The sequence below is a fragment of the Phyllostomus hastatus genome, unplaced genomic scaffold (assembly GCF_019186645.2).
Source record: "Phyllostomus hastatus isolate PE091 unplaced genomic scaffold, TTU_PhHast_1.1 phas_contig_113, whole genome shotgun sequence".
NCBI lineage: Eukaryota > Metazoa > Chordata > Mammalia > Chiroptera > Phyllostomidae > Phyllostomus > Phyllostomus hastatus.
This window is the reverse complement of record NW_025333530.1, coordinates 4,562,486-4,582,385: the sequence shown is the minus strand read 5'-3', so window position 1 is coordinate 4,582,385 and position 19,900 is coordinate 4,562,486. Positions and strand designations below refer to the sequence as shown.

At 36.6% G+C, this 19,900-nt stretch overlaps 1 protein-coding gene across 1 annotated transcript in view; it reads right to left on the bottom strand.

Annotated features, from left to right (window-relative positions):
- DDX10 (DEAD-box helicase 10) overlaps positions 1–19,900 on the bottom strand; it is a 262,363-nt gene that overhangs the window by 20,026 nt on the left and 222,437 nt on the right. Inside the window, exon 17 of the mRNA XM_045840101.1 lies at positions 3,271–3,413. Coding sequence (XP_045696057.1) covers positions 3,271–3,413 — 143 coding nt within the window. The remainder of the gene's footprint in view (positions 1–3,270; positions 3,414–19,900) is intronic.

The following is a 19,900-nucleotide window of genomic DNA, read 5'->3' as shown; positions in this document are numbered from 1 at the left end:
CTCTGAACAGGAAAAGGTATCAATCCATACAGAATTTATCATGACTAAATTATGCCACTAGTCTCAGTCCAAATTACAGATGTAATTAATTGTTCTTATGCCACCTACCAAACACCCCACAATAAAACAATTCTTTATGAAGCAACCTTAGCCAGAGACCACAGTCTATGAAAAGATTGATGTAAGTCAATAAGCATCTAACCACCTTTTTCTTTTTTTGTTAGAAAAAGGTTAAGATTATAAATATTAAAAACTCAATTTGACTGGATAATGAATATCTGAAACATCCAGCTGCTTCTTTTTCATCAAATTCAATACTCTGCAAATTTTTACATCATTAGCAATTCACATGAAGATGGCTATAAACCAAACATGATGAATGCTACTAGATATACAAAAATTAATCTTACATTACATGCTCAGAACCAAATCTCTCAGCTTGTGAGGCACAGCTAAAAGGAACAATTTTATTGAAAGAAGACTTTAACTGGAATATGTTTAAAGACACTCTTGTCTCACTTCAAAGGCCACACTCTTCAGAAGGGTAACTTATACCTTCTCCCTGCTCAGTAAGACTTAAACCTACTTCAGGCTTAGCTTTGATGCCACCTCCCTTTAGGAAGCTCTACCTGATTCATCAAGCCCAGGCTATGCCCACCACTTATGTGCCCTCCCTACTGCCTCCCTCATGGCAAAAATCATAGTGCTTGCCCATCACATTGTTTTGTAATTTTGTGCTTAGCTATCTATGTCCACCACTGAAATAAAACTGTGAAAGCAGGAAAGGTTATTTTTCTTGCTTAATTTTGATCCTCCATATCTGTACTCACTATACCTGGCACATGACAGCTATTAAAAACAAATTCCTAACTGAAAGAATGGATGGAGGAAATATTACAAGCTAAGGACTAACAGATCAAGTGGGTATTTTTAACTCTTAAGTAGAATGTGATTTAAATAATATTAAAGATTCTTACTACAATTCTTGGCACCACATATAAAAACTTGTCTAAGTGTTTTTATTGTGAAATCCATATAACAACATTATACAGAGTATTTGGAAGACAGAGAGATGAAAAGTCAGTCATTCGTGAGCAAAAAGACCATTGCAATATTTGAGGCTTTTTTTCCCTCAGAAGGTATAAAATCTCTATGAAAACTCAGTGGAGACAAGAATACATAATTCTGTGTAGTTCCTAGCAGACCACAGAATTCTATGGTGTCACAAAGTCCACTGCAACAAAGAGCTAGGTTTCCTAACAAATTATTTTGTCTTTGTTTTAATAACAACAACAAATCCTAACATCTTGTATTACTTCTATCTATGCTAATTTCAAAACAGGACCCAGAAGTGAAAGGCACAGAGTAAAACACATCCTGGACGAATTTATAACATGAAAGAAAACAGGGAAAGAAACAAGAGAGCATCAAAGCAAACGCTTACTTTCTATACTTGTTCTGCAAAACAGCACACACACAAAGTTTAGAGCCTCCCACTGAGTTAGAGCATCTGCTGCTGACTAACCAGCTGACACCCCTCTGTACTACAGGTAGATTACCTGCTCCCTATATTCACAGCTTTATAAATGAGAATAAATAGAGCTATAATGGCAACATTCTTAAAGCTCCTTCAAAGGAATTCAAAGTCACATTACTTTCATTGTCCCTGGGACCATATTATAAGCAAGAGGTCTCTTTTTGTCATCTTAACTGTAGAGGACTTGAATCTTGCACATCAGAATCCTTTTGAATCTCAGAGTTAGAGATGACCATTCTGATAACCTACAGAGGATGGAGGATGTTTTAAATCTACTGTGGCTGTGCACTGAACTGAGGGGAGAGGTACAAACTCTTTAAAACCCTATCAGACCTCCCTGAGAAATTATTGACCCCAGACCTAGTCATTCTCCATTAAGTCTGGCTTTCTTCTGTATATTTTCTACTGACTAAGTGTGTTTCCATGTAGAAAGACAGAAGTGTTACCCATATTGAATATTTATGGATGTCAACTAATGTGAAAGAAAAACAAATATTCAGAGAAAACTTCTAAATAAACTAGCTCATGCTGTTACTTTGGTAATACCCTTTTTCTAATTGGTGTATCTAGTCTCTTAAGAGTAAATTCATTTCTGAAAATGCAAAGTTAATACCCAGAGAATAACCTACTGGATGAGACAGGACGACGACCAAAAGGCTGGATCACTAACTGTTCCTATCATTATTGAGTGGAGGCTAGAAACAAGGCAGCAAATACCTGTGAACATACCAGGAGGACCTCTAAAGGCAACATCGTAAAATCTTAGCATCCAGTCATTCTTGAGAGGCAAAGAATAAAGATGTAGTCAGCCCTGGCTGGCATAGCTCAGTGGATTGAGTTCGGGCTACGAACCGAATGGTCGCTGGTTCAATTCCCAGTCAGGGCACATGGCTGGGTTGTGGTCCAGGTCCCCAGTGGGGACCATGCTGCCATGTGAGAGGCAATCACACATTGATGTCTCCCTCTCTCTCCCCCTCCCTTCCCCTCTAAATAAATAAATAAATAAATAAATGAATGAATCTTAAAAAAAAAAAAAGATATAGCCAAACTGAAACAATACAGAAAAACTGTACTGGTGTTATTATTATAATTAGCAGTAACAGCAGCAATTACTACTGTCAAAATTCTAGTTTGTATGAATTTACTTATGAATGCTTTCACTTTCCTAAAACAAGTTTGGATTTAGTTTACATATATCTTTATTCACTGCCATTGAGGAGATTTTAAGAAAGAAGGGAAAAGAAATTAAGAGTATAAACAGAAATTTCACATGTAGACTACAAATGAACACATTTTAAACTGAAAGAATTTTTCAAGGGCCATTTATGTATGAGCTTTCCCTTATTTTATGCATTTATTACTTAACTTTATATCATAAAATGTGAAAGTATAATGCCCCCTTTCTAAAATTCAGAGACAATTCTTAACAACATTCTCAATAGAGTCCTTTGACAGTGAATCAAAATAAAATCCTGCCCCTGTTTGCATTAAATATACCCCAGTGCATCAAATACTTAACCATAAAGGATTCACAAAAAAAGAGATAGGAAGAAAAAAAGAAGAAAGAAAGAAAAAGAAAATATAACTTTTATACTTGTATCTGTTAACAGGGATTACTGAAACAATGAGAGGGCCCTTAACATGATGAAAAAAGCATGAGACATTTGTCTCTACAACATCTTTAGAATTAAAAGGAGATTCATATACTAACTGCCACCAATGGTAAAACATACCTAATTTTATTTTCCACATCTTCACTATCTGATTCTTCAGAGCTTCTGTGCTTATCTGGATCTGGAAGTGTGCTCGGATCAAACCCATCATCATCATCATCATCATTACTCCAATCCAGAAAGGCCTCTTCTTCATCTTTGGCCTAAGAAAACACAAGGGATATTGTGGGTTAAGAAACAACTGATGAACAATCAGGTCTTACTTCTAGACAAAAATAAATGCTCCTCTAATTGAGATCCTCAAATTGGAAGCTTTCTATTCTGGTGAAAGCATATATATGACTTTAAGAACCGTAATCATTTGCAAAGAGAAAGAAGCTGGTCATTTCAAAAATAAAAAATAAAAAATAAAATAAATAAAATAAAATAAATAAAATAAAATATAAAATAAAATAAAATAAAATAATAGAATAAAATAAAATAAAATATAAAATAAAATAAAATAAAGTAAAATAAAATAAAATAAAATAAAATAAAATAAGGCCCTGAAGGTAAAATCACTATTGTCTCTCAAATGTGCTATGGGGGAAAATTGTGAGTTTTATTACTTCCATATAACTCAACTATCAAAGAATAACGTATAAAATAAACTGGTTCAGTGCTCCTGTCCACACACATGTAAATTTCAAAATATAAAAGGCCAGAAGAAAGAGTACAGACACCCTTTTTGCCTGATGACCGATCACTTTATAGCCACCATAATCTATTTTAAAATAACAATCAGATATGTACAAACTCATTAACAGTACAGGGTCTTTGAAATTCAACTATAAGTATAAAGTCACTAAGAACAATGGGAAAAGGAAAGAAATAGCAGGATAAGAAAAACACTAACACATGGAGGAACCTGGGAACTATCTACTTTCATACAAGTAGGTAGGAAGATGGGCTTCTTTTGCTCCGGTTTTATGGTAGTTTATTTTTGCCAAAGAACAAAGGAATACAATGTTAAAATAAACTAATTACAAATTTATGGAATAAACATCCCTTACCACAAATTTATTTTTGGCACACTGGTTTTGTCATCTAGTTGATAAGAAACACAAATAAGCATTTCCACATGCATTCAAAAGATTATGACTAAAAAAATCTGGATGAGTTTCTCTCAGCTGCCATTTTTGAAATTCTTTTTCACACCGTATGAGACAAAACCAACTTCAATGATTCTTTGTTTTCAAATGCTCTTTCCCAGAAACTAAAAACTCAAAAGAGCATAGCAACTGACTATGCAGGCCTCTACAGAAGTCATCCACACTTTTTGAACAGCTCTCCTTTGATAACCTCTAAACATAACAAAAGAAAAAAGATGCGAAGAAAATAAGGATTAGTCACCACTGCTTAAGTCTTGTATTGCTTTTCTGGTAAAGCTCCTTCCTAAAAATAAAAGGTCTGGAAACAAACACCAGAGGCAGGAAAAGGCTGCCTTCAGAAGCAGTAGCAGCAAACTTGACAGCACACTCCATGGTCTTCTTGAAAATAATCAAGGATATCAACAAAAATTGAATGTCATCAAATTCTCACAAACACTAATCTGATTACAAGATATTTATAATTTTCCAGTCAGATGCTCTGAAAGGAATTTACTGTCTGAAGGTGGAGACATAGCAGACTCAAAAATGATTCTTAAGATTTTTGGTCTCAGGTAACCTTTACACTTAACAAGTATAAAGGACTTGACAGAGCTTCTGGACTCATTTTCATGAGGGACAGCACCAATGCTCTGATATACCTATTGCCTCCCAACTGATTCCAACACCTCATTGTGTCAGGGCACCATCGCTGGGAACTCACAGCTATAAAAGGAAACCATTTAAGTGTTTTAGCAGGACAGTAATTAATTTGTGACTTAGAGATGCTGAGTCCCTGGCAGCAATGGGAAGGCTGATTAAGGAAATAAGATTTGAAGGTAAGGCATCAGTTTAAGAACACAAAAATCCAGGTGAGACAGGGGATTCAATGAAGAATGTGGGAGTGGAGATGGAGGTAGGGGCAGGTTCAAGAGATGTTAAGGAAGAAGAACCAACTAGACTATGTGGAGTACATGTGAACATAATATATTCCAGAGAATCAATATGGACAGAAGGATAATTGTACATATTAAATATGGTCTAAGAAAGCATCTTAGTAAATACTGTGAAGATGCCTTACAAAAATACCATTATTCAACAAGGAGCTATTATATGTGCCAGACACACTACTAGGTTCTGGAGATGCAGCAGTAAACAAGACAATGTTCCTGCCCTGCTGATATCAACTGTTCTAGGAGAGCTCCCCATATAAGCACTAAAATGAAAGCCACGTGGATTCTGCTATTACTGAGGAATAGCCAAATAAGAGTGAACTGACTCCATGGCCCTGCTAAATGCCTAACACCTGATAGAACCTTCTTCAACTTCTGGATCCCCTAATATGTAGCTGATTATGGAGCCTCCCTATCAGTATGCTCTTTCTCTTCAGGTATTTCCAAGTTGGAGGCTGCAACCACTTCTCTCTGAGGAGTCAGTCTCCCATCTCTCTCTATCTGCCCAGCTTGAAACAAGAACCAAGAGCCCCTCCTGTCACACTGACACACCTCTATTGAGGTCCTGAGAAATAAAAGAAAAAGTAGGCCACATACCAAAAGAAAAGTAGGCTGGAAAGAGATCAGGGTCAACTCTATGAACTGGTTGTTTCTGAAATACAGTTTCAGGATTTCTGAGGAAAATATCTCACCTAAAATAGAAATGAACTTTCCTAAAACAATTATTTGGAAGATTCAATTATAAGCAGGGTAGATGAAAATAAATACCTGAAAAAGAAATGTAACCTAGCTAGTTTTTACTTTGTTTTCAGTTTTGACAATGGGAAGAAAACAGATGATAAGTAGCATTCTATAACAAATTTACAAAGTACTCTGACATACCTAATCTGACTTGATTTTCAAACCCTATGAAATAGGAAGAAAAAGAACTATTGTTACCATTTTCGAAACTGAGAAGCTGTGATTTAGATGATTAAATAACCAAGATCATAACTTAACCTGGATATATGCTACATCTTCTCCTATATCAGAATCAATAATATTTATAAATATCATAAAACATTTTCACTCCCTGGTCTCCCAAGCTTCTATTCTCTCTCATGTGAACATTGCACCAGCTTCCTCATGAGGCTCCCTGTAACCACTCTTTACCTCCTTCTGATCACTCCAATTCTCTATTGTAATTAGAATGGTGATTTTGTATTTTTAAAATAAGTTTCGATTCTAATTGTGTCTATCACCTGCTTCCAACCTTTTAAGCCACATTCTCTTTCAGGTGCTGGAACAAGTCAAGCCCCTTGCCACCTCGGAGTCTTCACACCTGCTGTTTCTCTACTGGAATCCTCCTCTGCTTCCTCTTGCTTAGTCTGTAGTGTTTTCTTGAGACCAAACACGTGGTATGTTTTTGACATTAATTCTCCAGCAACGAATGAGTATCTAACGATTTGATTCGATTCGATTCGATTCGATTTGATTTGATTCGATTCAATTCAATTCACACAACAGTTAACATATAACCCATGGGTATAAAGGCTCAGTTCCAAAAGAATACTCATACTTCAGATACCACCTGTAAATAGGACCTCCACACTACCTGCATTTCTGCCTGGCTGACTACAAATTCAGAGATTCTCATGCCCCCTCCTCAGATTTGATAATTCTTGGGAATGACTCACAGAACTCATGAAAGTGCTATAGTTATGACTACCAGTTTAATTATTAAAGGATGCAACTCAGGAACAACCCAACACAAGAGATGAATAGGAGAAGGTATGGAGTGGGGATAGGTACAGGGCCTCCATGGCCTCTCCATGTGAGCCACCTTCCCAGGCCATCAAGGCATTCCCCAACACAGAAGTCCTTGGAATTTTATTGCTCAAGAGCTCTTGTAACTCAATTTTCAACTTCCTCCCAAGAGGTATGGTGGTAGGACTAAATATTTCCATCCTCTAATGTGTTTAGTCTTTCTGGTGACCATCTCCCATTCTGATGCTATCTAGAGACCCCAGCCTGAGTCAGTCACTTCTTTGGCATAAACACAAGTGTGCTGGACAGGCTCTTTAAGAGTAATATACTCCTATCACTTAGGAAATTCCAAGGGTTTTAGGAGTACAGTGTCAGGAACCATAGACAAAGAGCAAATGTATTTTTTATTATACCATACCCAGTCTACTTCAGTTCACTAGGTCATAATATATGCTGTATTTTCTTTACTTCTTTTTCTTTCTGAGACATTCACAACCATAGCAAAAGCAAAACAAAACTGAAATCCTATGTTAAAATTGAGACAGTAAAAAATGTCTTGATAAGAAATGTTAACACACTTGAGGCCTTATTGAAAGAAAAAGTTATATAGCCCTGGCTGGCGTAGCTCAGTGGATTGAGCACAGGCTGAGAACCAAAGCATTATAGGTTCAATTCCCAGTCAGGGCACATGCCTGGGTTGCAGGCCACAGCCCCCAGCAACCGCACATTGATGTTGCTCTCTTCCTCTCTTCCCCTCTCCCTCTCCCTCTCCATCTCTCTCTCCCCCCTCCCTTCCTTCTTTAAAAATAAATAAAATCTTTAAGAAATCTTAAAAAAAAAGAAAAAAATACATATAACTCTATATCATTTCTGAGAAATGATAGAGGAGGGTTGATATGGAGGTGAAAGAGAGTATTTTCTTGTACTGTACAGAAAGTAAGAGATGATCACTTATACCACAGTATATTTTATTAGGCCAAGGACCTTAACATTTATAAAATAAAAGGAAAGGAGACAATTCCAGTCACTGTAGTAGAGAGCAGAGGTGGAAGCCATATTCCATGCAATGGATGAAGGAGTGAATGGCTGTGCTTGCTGGTCAGTCGGTGATTATTATGAAAAGATCCATTCAAAGTCTGAATATAGAGAATATCTTTATTACCTTCCTGTATACTACATAGATTTCATAAAAATAAATAATCTTATGAATTTTATTTAGATTTTAGTAATTTAATTCCATTTAGAATTTTAAAACAGAAGTCTTCCCATACTGTATGAATTAAGAAGCAGGAAATCAACTTTGACACCGAAAAATTTCATGAGGAGGAAACATTTCAAAATGCATGATCAATTCTTTCTGACCCTGACAAACAATGTAAAGACTGTGAAGAAAGCATTGAGAATACTTAATAGCTTTCAAATTTAAAGTAAAAGTTCAATTACTTTCAACAGCCAACCATGTTCAATAGTTAGAGTTAGACTGACTTTTAAGATTTACCTAAGCTATAAATCCCAGGTACAAAGGTACATAGAGAAAAAATTACTGAAAGTTATTTTCTGAATTATAAGCACAAAAAGGTTCATGATATTATTAAATGTGCCTGTTTAAAAGTGAACATCTATCTTCTAAAGCAAATGTGCAGAACAGTAAACATAGGAAAGCAGCTGACACTGCTGAGAAATCACTGCTCCTGCTAATAATATTGTAATACTAACTGAAATATCTTAGATTATTTTCAGTTTATTTGTTTTCTAGAAACTTATTCCATAATGGTGATGTTGGACCTAATGGTGATTTATATACTTAGTTGTTTGGTATCTGGCCAGAGTGTATTTTGTGTACTTCTAATACATACTGGCTGAATTGCCACTGAAAACCTTAACTTTGATCAAGGGTCCAGGACTCTTCAACTGTGGGGATTCTATTCAGAAATATCTGTGTCCTTCCTAACACTCAGCATTTATAAAAATAGGCATAGTGAATGAGAAGAAGGCAACACATTTTAGCTCTGGCCGCCCAACCATAAAAGAATCTGAGAAGACAGTAGTAATGTAGGATATTGGGAATGCTAAAAGCAATATCCAGGGGAAAAGTAGGAGAGTTTAGACAAAGGACATCTGTTTATAGAATTTCCTCTTAAATCTAATATAGTTTAACTGAATTTCAGTCAGTGCCTTCTTTATTTTTTCCAGGCATCCCAAAACAATACGAATATTTGATTGAAGGACTATGAAGAGGCAATATAAATAACACATGAAGTGAATACAGTTAAGCATGGCACACAAAAGGGCTGGAAAAAATAAAGGCACATGAATATTCAAAGACTCAAACAGCAAGTGCCAAATTTGGAAGGATCTTCAGAATTTGGAATGTTTATCCAATGACTGTTGACTGCACAATTGCTGTGTGCTGAGCACTGCTATAGAAGAATGTAATAACAGCATGGCAGAGGAGACTATGACTCAGCATTTTAACATTAACAAGACTTTTAGCAAAATAGAATTTCTTCTACAACTGCCTTGCACAAAATTCATTATTCTTCCTAAATTGATTATTCATTTGTTTATTTGATACATGAATATTGCACAGATCCCAACAGAATACTGAGAATGCTACAATATCATAACACCCTTTTAACAACACTGCATTCCATTGTTGGTCGTCTTTCTCTTCTTTCCAGAGGAAAGTTACACTAAATATTAAATAAAATACAAATTACAAGCCCACTCTGCCACTCTTCTCACAATAATGAAAATTTTAATAAGTGACAAGGCCCTGAATTAATCATTCCACCAGTGGCTAGCTGTGTGAATTTACTAGACAATTTACTAACTCAGGGAGCCTCTGTTTCCCTTATCTGTATAAAATTTAAACACTGCCATCTACCAGTCAGTGCTGTTGTGAGCACTAAATGAGAAAAGCATGTGAAGAAGTCTACACTAATTTTTATCATCATTAACAGAAATGGGCAAACTGGGAAAAGACATTCTAGCAGTTTGGTGGCCTTATCCTTCTTAAGTACACTCCTGCCTTCTCCAAACCAAATTCTCACTTGGGCAGAAATGTGCAATAGATTTAAATCTCCTTTGTGCATTCATATTAGGTGAACATAAAACATAACAAAATAGAATATAACTGAAATTATAACAATACTTAACATTAAACAGGTGAAAGTATCAATGTAAAAATGGACCAGAGTACTTGTGGAGGGTGGCTCAAGCATAAATAAAAGGACTACTTCGTGAACAAACTACTAAATAGTCTGATGGAGTATTACTCAACAATAACAACATGATGAAAGAATCACAAACACACCTTACTAATTAAAAAAGAACACCCCCCCAAAGGCTCCATATTCAATTGTCCTATTTATATAAAATATGGAAAAAGGAAACCTATATGGGGCAGAAAAGAGATCAGTGATTGTCATGAGCTAAGGTTGGGAGGAGACAGCAAGACATAAATATTTGAAATGATCCAAATGTGGTAGAGAAGTAAGTGGAAGCTACACTAACCTCTTCCTAAGAGCAATCTGGATTTACAACTAAACTGTAGAGAAATCATCCTGAATAACTCCACCAGCTGGAGAGAAGCCTCATAACCACGAACAGAAGGAAGAAAACACTTCACCACAATGTGACTGGTAGGGAGTATGGAGGAGACGCAAGAGGGCTGGCTGTACTCCCAAGGGCAGCAGCTAAAGTTCTGGGGGGATATTTCAGCGCCGGGAAGACCCCCCTGAGAACTGCAAGGTCTAAACACCAAGCTGGGCTACCTAGCCTACAACACCAAACCTGGAAAGGAACCCAAATAACATCCAGCTGTGAAAAACACAGGGCTTCTGTCTGCCAGGGAGACAAAGAGAGAGATGCAGAGAGCCTCTTAATTGGTCAATGCACAAAATTTCATTTGCAGCCATTTACCTTGGGCTCCAGCAGAGGAGGGGCAGAGTGGAGTAGAGATGCTTGAGGAGAGCCTGGGGCTGGTGATTCTGAGGATAAAACTGAAGGAACAGATACCAAGATCCCTGTGCTGAGTCATTCCCCATACAGCAGGAGCCATCTCTCTCAGAGCACTCCTCCCCAAAAGACATCAGCCTGAGGGGAAACAATAGCCCTGCCCAAAGGAATTACTCTGCCCTACCTTGTGGAGCTTCAGCCAGGCCGCTGACTACAGCTGATAAGTTTAATAACTAAGGTGGAAAATACAAAGCAGCAGCCAAAATGGGAAGACTAAGAAACACACCCCAAATGAAAGAACAAGAGAATTCTCCAGAAGAAGATCTAGATGAAATCGAGGCAAGCAATTTATCAGATAGAGAATTTAGAGTAATGATCATAAGGATACTCGATAGCATGAAAAAAAACATGAAAACCATAAAAAGGACTAGTCAGAAATAAAAAAAATGCAACACTGAAGGAAGAAAGAAATTAAGGCAGGCACAAACAAATGGAAACATATACCGTGGATCAGAAGAATTAACATCATCAAAATGTCCATACTACCCAAAGCAATTTATAGATCCAACACAATACCTATTAAAGTATCAATGGCACATTTCACAGATACAGAACAAATATTTCAACATGTATGTGGAACCAAAAACCATCCCAAATAGCCTCAGCCATCTTGAGAAAGAAGAACAAAGTAGGAAGGATCACGATACCTGATATCAAGTATACTACAATGCCACTGTAATCAAAACAGCCCGGTACTGGCATAAAAACAGACACATGGGCCAATGGAACAGAATAGAAAGCCTAGAAAAAAACCCAAGTCTGCATGGTCAATTAATATTTGACAAAGGGGAAAGAAGCATAAACTGGAGTAAAAATAGCCTGTTCAACAAATGGTGTTGGGAGAGCTAGACAGCTACATGCAAAAAAAATGAGACTTGACCATCAACTTACACCATACATAAAAATAAATTCAAGGTGGATAAAAGACTTAAATATAAATTGTGACACCATAAAAGTCTCAGAGGAGAACATAGGCAGAAAAATCTCAGATATTCTATGCAGCAATCTTTTCACTGATATGTCCCCTAGAGCAAGGGACATAAAAGAAAAGAATAAACAAATAGGATCTCATCAAAATAAAAAGCTTTTGAACAGCAAAAGAAAACGGCATTAAAATGAAAAGAGAACCAATATATGGAAAAACATATTTGCCAATGATACTTTAGACAAGGGTTTGATTTCCAAAATATATAACAAATATATAACAAACTCACATGAGTCTACTCTGAGAAGACAAACAACCCAGTTAAAAAATGGGCAAGGGACTTTAACAGACACGTCCCCAAGGAAGACATACAGAGGGCCCAGAGACATATGAAAAGATGCTCAGCATCACTAGCCATCAGAGAGATGAAAATTAAAACCACAATGAGATACCACTTCACACCAGTCAGAATGGCCATCATAAACAAAGCAACAAATAAGCGTTGGAGAGGTTGTGGAGAAAAGAAAACCTTAGGGCACTGTTGGTGGGATTGCAGACTGGTGCAACCACTATGGAAAACAGTAGGGAATCTTCTCAGAAAACTAAAAATGGAACTGCCTTTTGATCCAGCAATTCCACTGCAAGGATTATATCCTAGGAACCCTGAAACACCAATCCAAAAGAACCTATGCACCCCAATGTTCATAGCAGCACAATTTACAACAGCCAAGTGCTGGAAGCAACCTAGGTGCCCATCAGTAAATAAATGGATCAAAAAACGATCATACATTTACACAATGGAATTCTACTCAGCAGAAAAAAAGAAGAAGCTCCTACACTTTGTGACAGCATGGATGGAACTGGACAGCATTATGCTAAGTGAAATAGGCCAGGTGGTGAAAGACAAATACCATATGATCTCACCTTTAACAGGAACCTAATCAACAAAATAAACAAGCAAGCAAAATATAACCAAAGAAACTGAAATAGAGAACAGGCTGACAGTGACCAGAGGGGAGAAGGGTGAGGATAATGGGGTAAAAGGGTGAAGGGTTTACAAGAATAAGTATAAAGGACACATGGACAATAGAAAAGGGGGAATGGAAACAGGGGAGGGAGATGGAGACTGTTGGGGTGGTGGGGAGTGGTGGGGGAAAAAGGCAGAAAACTGTACTTGAACGACAATAAAAAAAGTAAAAAATAAAAATAAAAAATGCAATATCTGAGATAAATAATACACTGGAAGCAATAAGCAGTAGTTTATGTGAAGCAGAGGACAGAAAAACACCCAGGCAGAACAACAAAAAGAAAATGAATTAAAAAAAATGAGAATAGCTTAAAAAACATTTTGGACAACATGAAATGTAACAACATCCACATCATGGGAACACTAGAAGGAAAAAAAGCAAGGGATCGAGAACCTCTTTGAAGAAATAATGACTGAAAACTTCCCTAGTGTGGTAATGGTAAAAGTCTCACAAGTCCAGGAAGCTCAGTCTTAACCATGTTGGACCCAAAGAGGCCTACACTGAGACTCATAATAATTAAAATGACAAAGCTTAAAGACAAGGAGAGAAATCTAAAAGCTGGAAGAGAAAAGCAGGTAAATACCTACAAGGAAGCACCAATTAGACTGGCATCTGAGTGCTCAACAGAAACATTTCAGGCCAGAAGGGAGTGGTGTGATATATTCAAGGTGATGGAAAGCAAGGGCCTACAACCAAGGCTACTTTACCCAGCAAGGCTATCATTTCAAATCAAATAAAAAATAAGAAGGCTCCCAAACAAGAAAAAGCTAAAGGAGTTTGTTAACACCAAACCAGTACTGCAACAAATGTTAAAGGGCCTACTTGATGATGATGATGATGATGATGATGAAGAAGAAGAAGAAGAAGAAGAAGAAGAAGAAGAAGAAGAAGAAGAAGGAGGAGGAGGAGGAGGAAAAGGAGGAAGAAGAGGAGGAGGAAGATGAGGAGGAGGGAAGGAGGAGGGAAAGAAAAGAAAGGAGGAGGAAGAAGAAGAAGAGGAAGAGAAGGAGGAGAGGAAAACAGATTAACAATAAGATGGCACTAAATATGTATCTATCAATAATCACCTTAAATGTAAATGGCTTAAATGCTTCAACCAAAAGACACAGGGTAGCTGAATGGATAAGAAAACTAGACCCATACATATGCTACTTCCAAGAGACTCATCTCAAATAAAAAAATACACACAGATTAAAAGTAAAGGAATGAGCCCTGGCTGGCGTAGCTCAGTGGATTGAGCATGGGCTGTGAACCAAAGTGTCGCAAGTTCAATTCCCAGTCAGGGTACATGCCTGGGTTGCAGGCCATGACCCCCAGCAACCGCACATTGATGTTTCTCTCTCTCTCTATCTCCCTCCCTTCCCTCTCTAAAAATAAATAAATCAAATCTTAAAAAAAAGAAAAGATTTATTTATTAAAAAAATGTAAAGGAATGGAAAGAGATATTTCATGTAAAACAAAAAGAAAAATAAAAGTTGGGCTGGCGGTACTTATATCTGACAAAACAGATTTTAAAACCAACTATAGTGAAAGACAAAGAAGGACAGTACTTAATGATAAAGGGAACAATCCAACAAGAGGATATAACCCTAGTAAACATACATGCACCCAACACAGGAGCACCTAAACATGTAAAGCAAATCTTGATAGACATAAGGGAGAGATCAACAGAAATAGTCATAGTTGGAGATTTTAACACCCCACTGACTTCAGTAGATAGATCTTCCAGACTGAAAATCAACAGAGACAACAGCCTGAAATGACATACTAGGTCAAATGGATTTAATTGTTATGTTTGGAGCAGTTCACGTCAAAGCAGAATATAAATACTTTTCAAGTTCATGTGGAACGTTTTCTAGGATAGACCACATATTGGGACACAAAACAACTCTCCCCCTGGCTGGCGTAGCTCAGTGGATTGAGCGTGGGCTGCGAACCAAAGTGTCGCAGGTTCGATTCCCAGTCAGGGTACATGCCTGGGTTGCAGGCCATGAACCCCAGTAACCGCACATTAATGTTTCTCTTTCTTTCTCCCTCCCTTCCCTCTCTAAAAAATAAGTAAATAAAATCTTAAAAAAAAAACAACTCTCAATAAATTTAAGACTGAAATCATAGTAAGCATCTTCTCTGACCACAAGGCTATCAAATTAGAAATCAATCACAGTAAGAATACTGAAAAGCATGCAAAGACATGGAAGTTAAAAAACATGTTAGTAAACAATGAACGGGTCAACAATAAGATCAAGGAAAAAATCAGAAGACAGTTTGAAAGAAATGAAAATATCACACAACAATCCACAATCTATGGGACACTGGGACAGCAATCCTAATGGAGAAATTCATAACGTCATAAAACTATCTCAAAAAACAAGAAAAAGCTCAAATAAACAATCTAACTTCACACTTAAAGGAACCTGAAAAAGAACAACAAACAAAGCCCAAAGCCCAATCTAATTTCACACTTAAAGGAACTTGAAAAAGAACAACAAACAAAGCCCAAAGTGAGTAGAAGGACAAAGGATTATAAGAAAATACTATGAACAATTTCATGAGCAGCCTGGTACTGGCATAAAAACAGATACATAGATCAATGGAACAGAATAGACAGCCAAGAAATATACCTATACCATTACAGTCAATTAATATTTGACAGAGGAAGCAAGTACATACAAGGGACTAAGGATTGTTTATTCAATAAATGGTACTGGGAAAATTAGACAGATATGTGCAGAAAAATTAAACTAGACCACCTTCTTACACCACACACAAGAATAAATTTAAAATGGATCAAAGAGTTAAATGTTAGACTCAAAACCATAAAAATCCTAGAAGAAAATATAGACAGCAAAATCTCGGACACTGCTTGTACCCATTTTTTTATTGGATATATCTTCCCAGGTAAGGGAAACAAGAGAAAAAATAAATAAATGAGACTATATCAAACCAAAAAGTTTTTGCACAGCAAAGGAAATCATAAACAAGTGGGAGGTGAGAGTGTGTGGGGCAGGGGAAAGTAGTGGCAGGAAAATGGAGACAACTGTACTTGAACAACAATTTAAAAAAAAAAGAGACAGAAAACATCCACAAAATAAAAAGACAACCCACAGAATGGGAGAACATATTAGCCAATACATCTGATAAGGCGTTAATATCCAAAAGTTATAAAGTACTTACAAAACTCAACACCCAAAAAACAAACAGTCCAATGAAAAAATGGGCAAAGGACCGAATAGAGACTTCTCCAAAGAGGATATACAGATGGCCAATAGGGATAAGAAAAGATCATCAGTATCACTAATCATCAGAGAAATACAAATTAAAACCACAATGAGATACCATCTCACACCTGTCAGATTGGCCTTCATCAATAAATCAACAAACAAGCACTGGCTAGGATGTGGAGAAAGGGGAACTCTTTTGCACTGTTCGTGGGAACGCAGACTGGTGCAACCAGTGTGGAAAGCAGTAAGGATATATCTCAAAATATTAAAAATGGATTTGTCTTTTGACCCAGTGATCCCATTTCTGGGAATATATCCAAAGGAACCTAACTCTAATTCAAAAGACCACATGTACCCCTATGTTCGCCACCACATTATTTACAATCACCAAGATACAGAAGCAACCCAAGTGTCCATCAGTAGATGAGTGGATAAAACAACCTTGAGACAGTTACATAATGGAATTCTACTTGGCCGTAAAAAAAAAAAGGAAACATTTATCCTTGGGACAGTATGGATGGACCCGGAGAACATTATGCTAAGTGAAATAAGCCAGTCAGAGAAAAATAAATACTATATGATTTCACTCATATTTGGGATCAAACAAATTGAACTACCATATTCTGCTGTGTATAATGCACACTTTCCTGCCCAAATCTTTGAGGGAAAAATAAAGATGAGCATTAGACACACGTAGTACATGAAATACCTTGTATCTGTTCTTGTGTTTTGTAATTACTTATTACATAAAATTTCTTGTAGCATATATTCAAAAATAAATCCTAAAATTCTTTTATAATATAAAATACAAGTATCTAAATATAAATGAATAAAAATTTGAATTAAAAAGTTAAAACACCCTGGCTGGTGTAGCTCAGTGGATTGAGCGCGGGCTGGGAACCAAAGTGTCCCAGGTTCGATTCCCAGCCAGGGTACATTCCTGGGTTGCAGGCCATAACCCCCAGCAACCATACATTGATGTCTCTCTGTCTCTCTGTCTCTCTGTCTCTGTCTCTCTCTCTCGATCTCCCCCCTCTCCCTTCCCTCCCTAAAATAAATAAATAAATAAAATCTTTAAAAAAAAAAGTTAAAACAAAAGATATTTTTACTGAAAGTTTCAGCCAAAAAAGTTAGTACGTATTATACACAGGAGCACATTATGCATGGCAAAATACGGTAACAAGCAAAACCAAGACAGACTCATATGAAGAGCAGATGACATCTAGCAGGGGGTGGGGGGAGGAATGGTCAGGGGGTGGAGGGATTGAGCAAAGAGGATAAAGGATTCATGTACATGGTAATTGCTGGGGGCAGTGAGGGAAAAGGGGACCAAGTGGTAATGGAAAAAATTAGAGTAAAGATTAAATTTTAAAAAAAGAAATAAATATTTGAGTTGGTGGAACCTTTAATGGTGGCACCAACCACTAATGGTGGCAGATACAAAACTATGTATTTGTCAAATCGACAGAAATGAATATCACAGATAATGAATTTTACTATATGTAAGTTCATAAATAAAGGACCCCCTCCAAGAATTTTTTTAAAGTCCTCACCTGAGGATATGTTTATCAATTTTAGAGAGAGAAGCGGGGGGACAGAGAGCGAGAGAGAGCAAGCAAGCATGTGACAGAAACTTTGATCAGTTGCTTCCCATAAGTGCCCCAACTGGATATTGAACCCCCAACCTGGGTATGTGCCCTGACTGGGACTTGAACCCACAACCTTTTAGTGCTTAGTACAGTACTCCAACCAACTGAGCCACCCAGCCAAGGCTCCAATAATATTTTAATGACATTTAAAAAATGTTCACTATGCTACATAATTAATCCTACAGGGCCATACCTCACACTTCATTTATAAAAATGTGAAGTATTGTGTTTCACCTACAAGTTATTTATAATTATTTCATTCAACTACATCACTCTTTGGCACTGGGTCAGGTTTGGCTGGAATGACTGCTATGAGGGTATAATGGCTTATATACTCGTGAAGCTTTTCAGTGTTCCAGCTAACATGTGATTCACTTAGGCACTGGTGACTTCACCCTGTGACTCTCAATTGCAGCAAGTAATGCCTTTTTAATCCACAATACATGGACTAACTCTGTTCAACTATCTGTCAGCCACTGCTATAGTAATGTATATATTACAGTTGAAAGGGAAAGTGAATTATGTATAACTATCATAACTATCATTAAGTGGGCAGCATACCCCTGAAGAGTTCATGTACATGGAGAGAGAACTGCTATCTTAGAAATACAATTCTCAAAGCATTTATGGTCCACAGTTTGCTACTGAGCCAAGATTGGTTACAAACTCATCATAAAACCACAAGATTTTTTGTTGTTATTTAAGGAGAATAATGAATAATTCCCTGGACTTTTCATTTTTTTTACATAGCAATAAAAGTGACTTACTATGAACCTGTCACCTAAATTATTAGGTATTACTAAAATCAGGCACTCAAAATTTAAAGGTCATTTTAATAACACCCTCTTGTCTTACGCTGTCTATAATTTTAAATTGTTATTTTTCTTCAATTATGAAACTTCATTACTTTAGTTTTATTATCAGTTGAATTTGTTCATTAATTATTCAGAAATGACATGTTTGAATATTTGAGGCACATCACTTTTTAAATAATTACACTAAATTACAAGCTTGGGGTTTTCTCAATTTTCTTATACTACAGTGTCATACTACTGATGATATTCCATGTGTAAGAATCTGCACTTTTAAAAATAACTTGCCATGTACCATCAAGACATGGTATTTTTAACTTTATATGGCATACAAATCATGTGTAAGCTCATGTTCTTCACTTATGAGATATTTCATATACTGTCACCTTAATATCTTTTTCTGTACTTTGCATTCTGTATCCTTACTGTAATATAATGTTGTTATACAGATTATTATAACAAAGAAAACTCCACAAAAACAAAGACATACTGTTGGAACTTCTTGTTATTTTGATCCACTCCAATTCTTTGTTATCACAGGTGATTACAAGTAAGGCAGTGGTTAAGATTAGAACAAAACAGTTTGGAACCATTGCTTCTCCTGATCAAAACTGCAAGTTACATTAAAAATTAGCAAAGGATTTCAAAGAGACATTTGGACACTTATGTTCATTGTAGCATTATTTGTAATAGACAAGAGGTGGGACCAAACCTACATATCCTCAGAGGGATGAATGCATAAACAAAGTGTAGTATATACATACAATAGAATATTATTCAACCTTTAAAAGGAAGGAAATTCAGACACATGTATGGATGAATCTTGAGGACATTACGCTAATTGAAAATAAGCCAGTCATAAAAAAACAAATACTGTATGATTCCAGTCATGTGAAGTATCTAAAGCAGCCAACCTCTTAGAAACTAAAATGGTAATTGCCAAGGGGCTGGAGGCAGAGGGAAAGAGTTGCTCAATGGGTATAGCATATCAGTTTTACAAAATAAAAAAGTTCTATAGATCAGTTGCGTAATGGTGTGTGTACGGTTAACACTACTATAGTGTACACCTAAAGTGTTTACAATGGTAAATTTTGTGTTGTGTATTTTATCACAATTAAAAAAGAGGATTAGCTCTTTCTTCACAGATTACAAGTAAACATAAGCAAATACACACAGGCTAGCCAACGGAGTTTAAGCAAATTTCCTAAG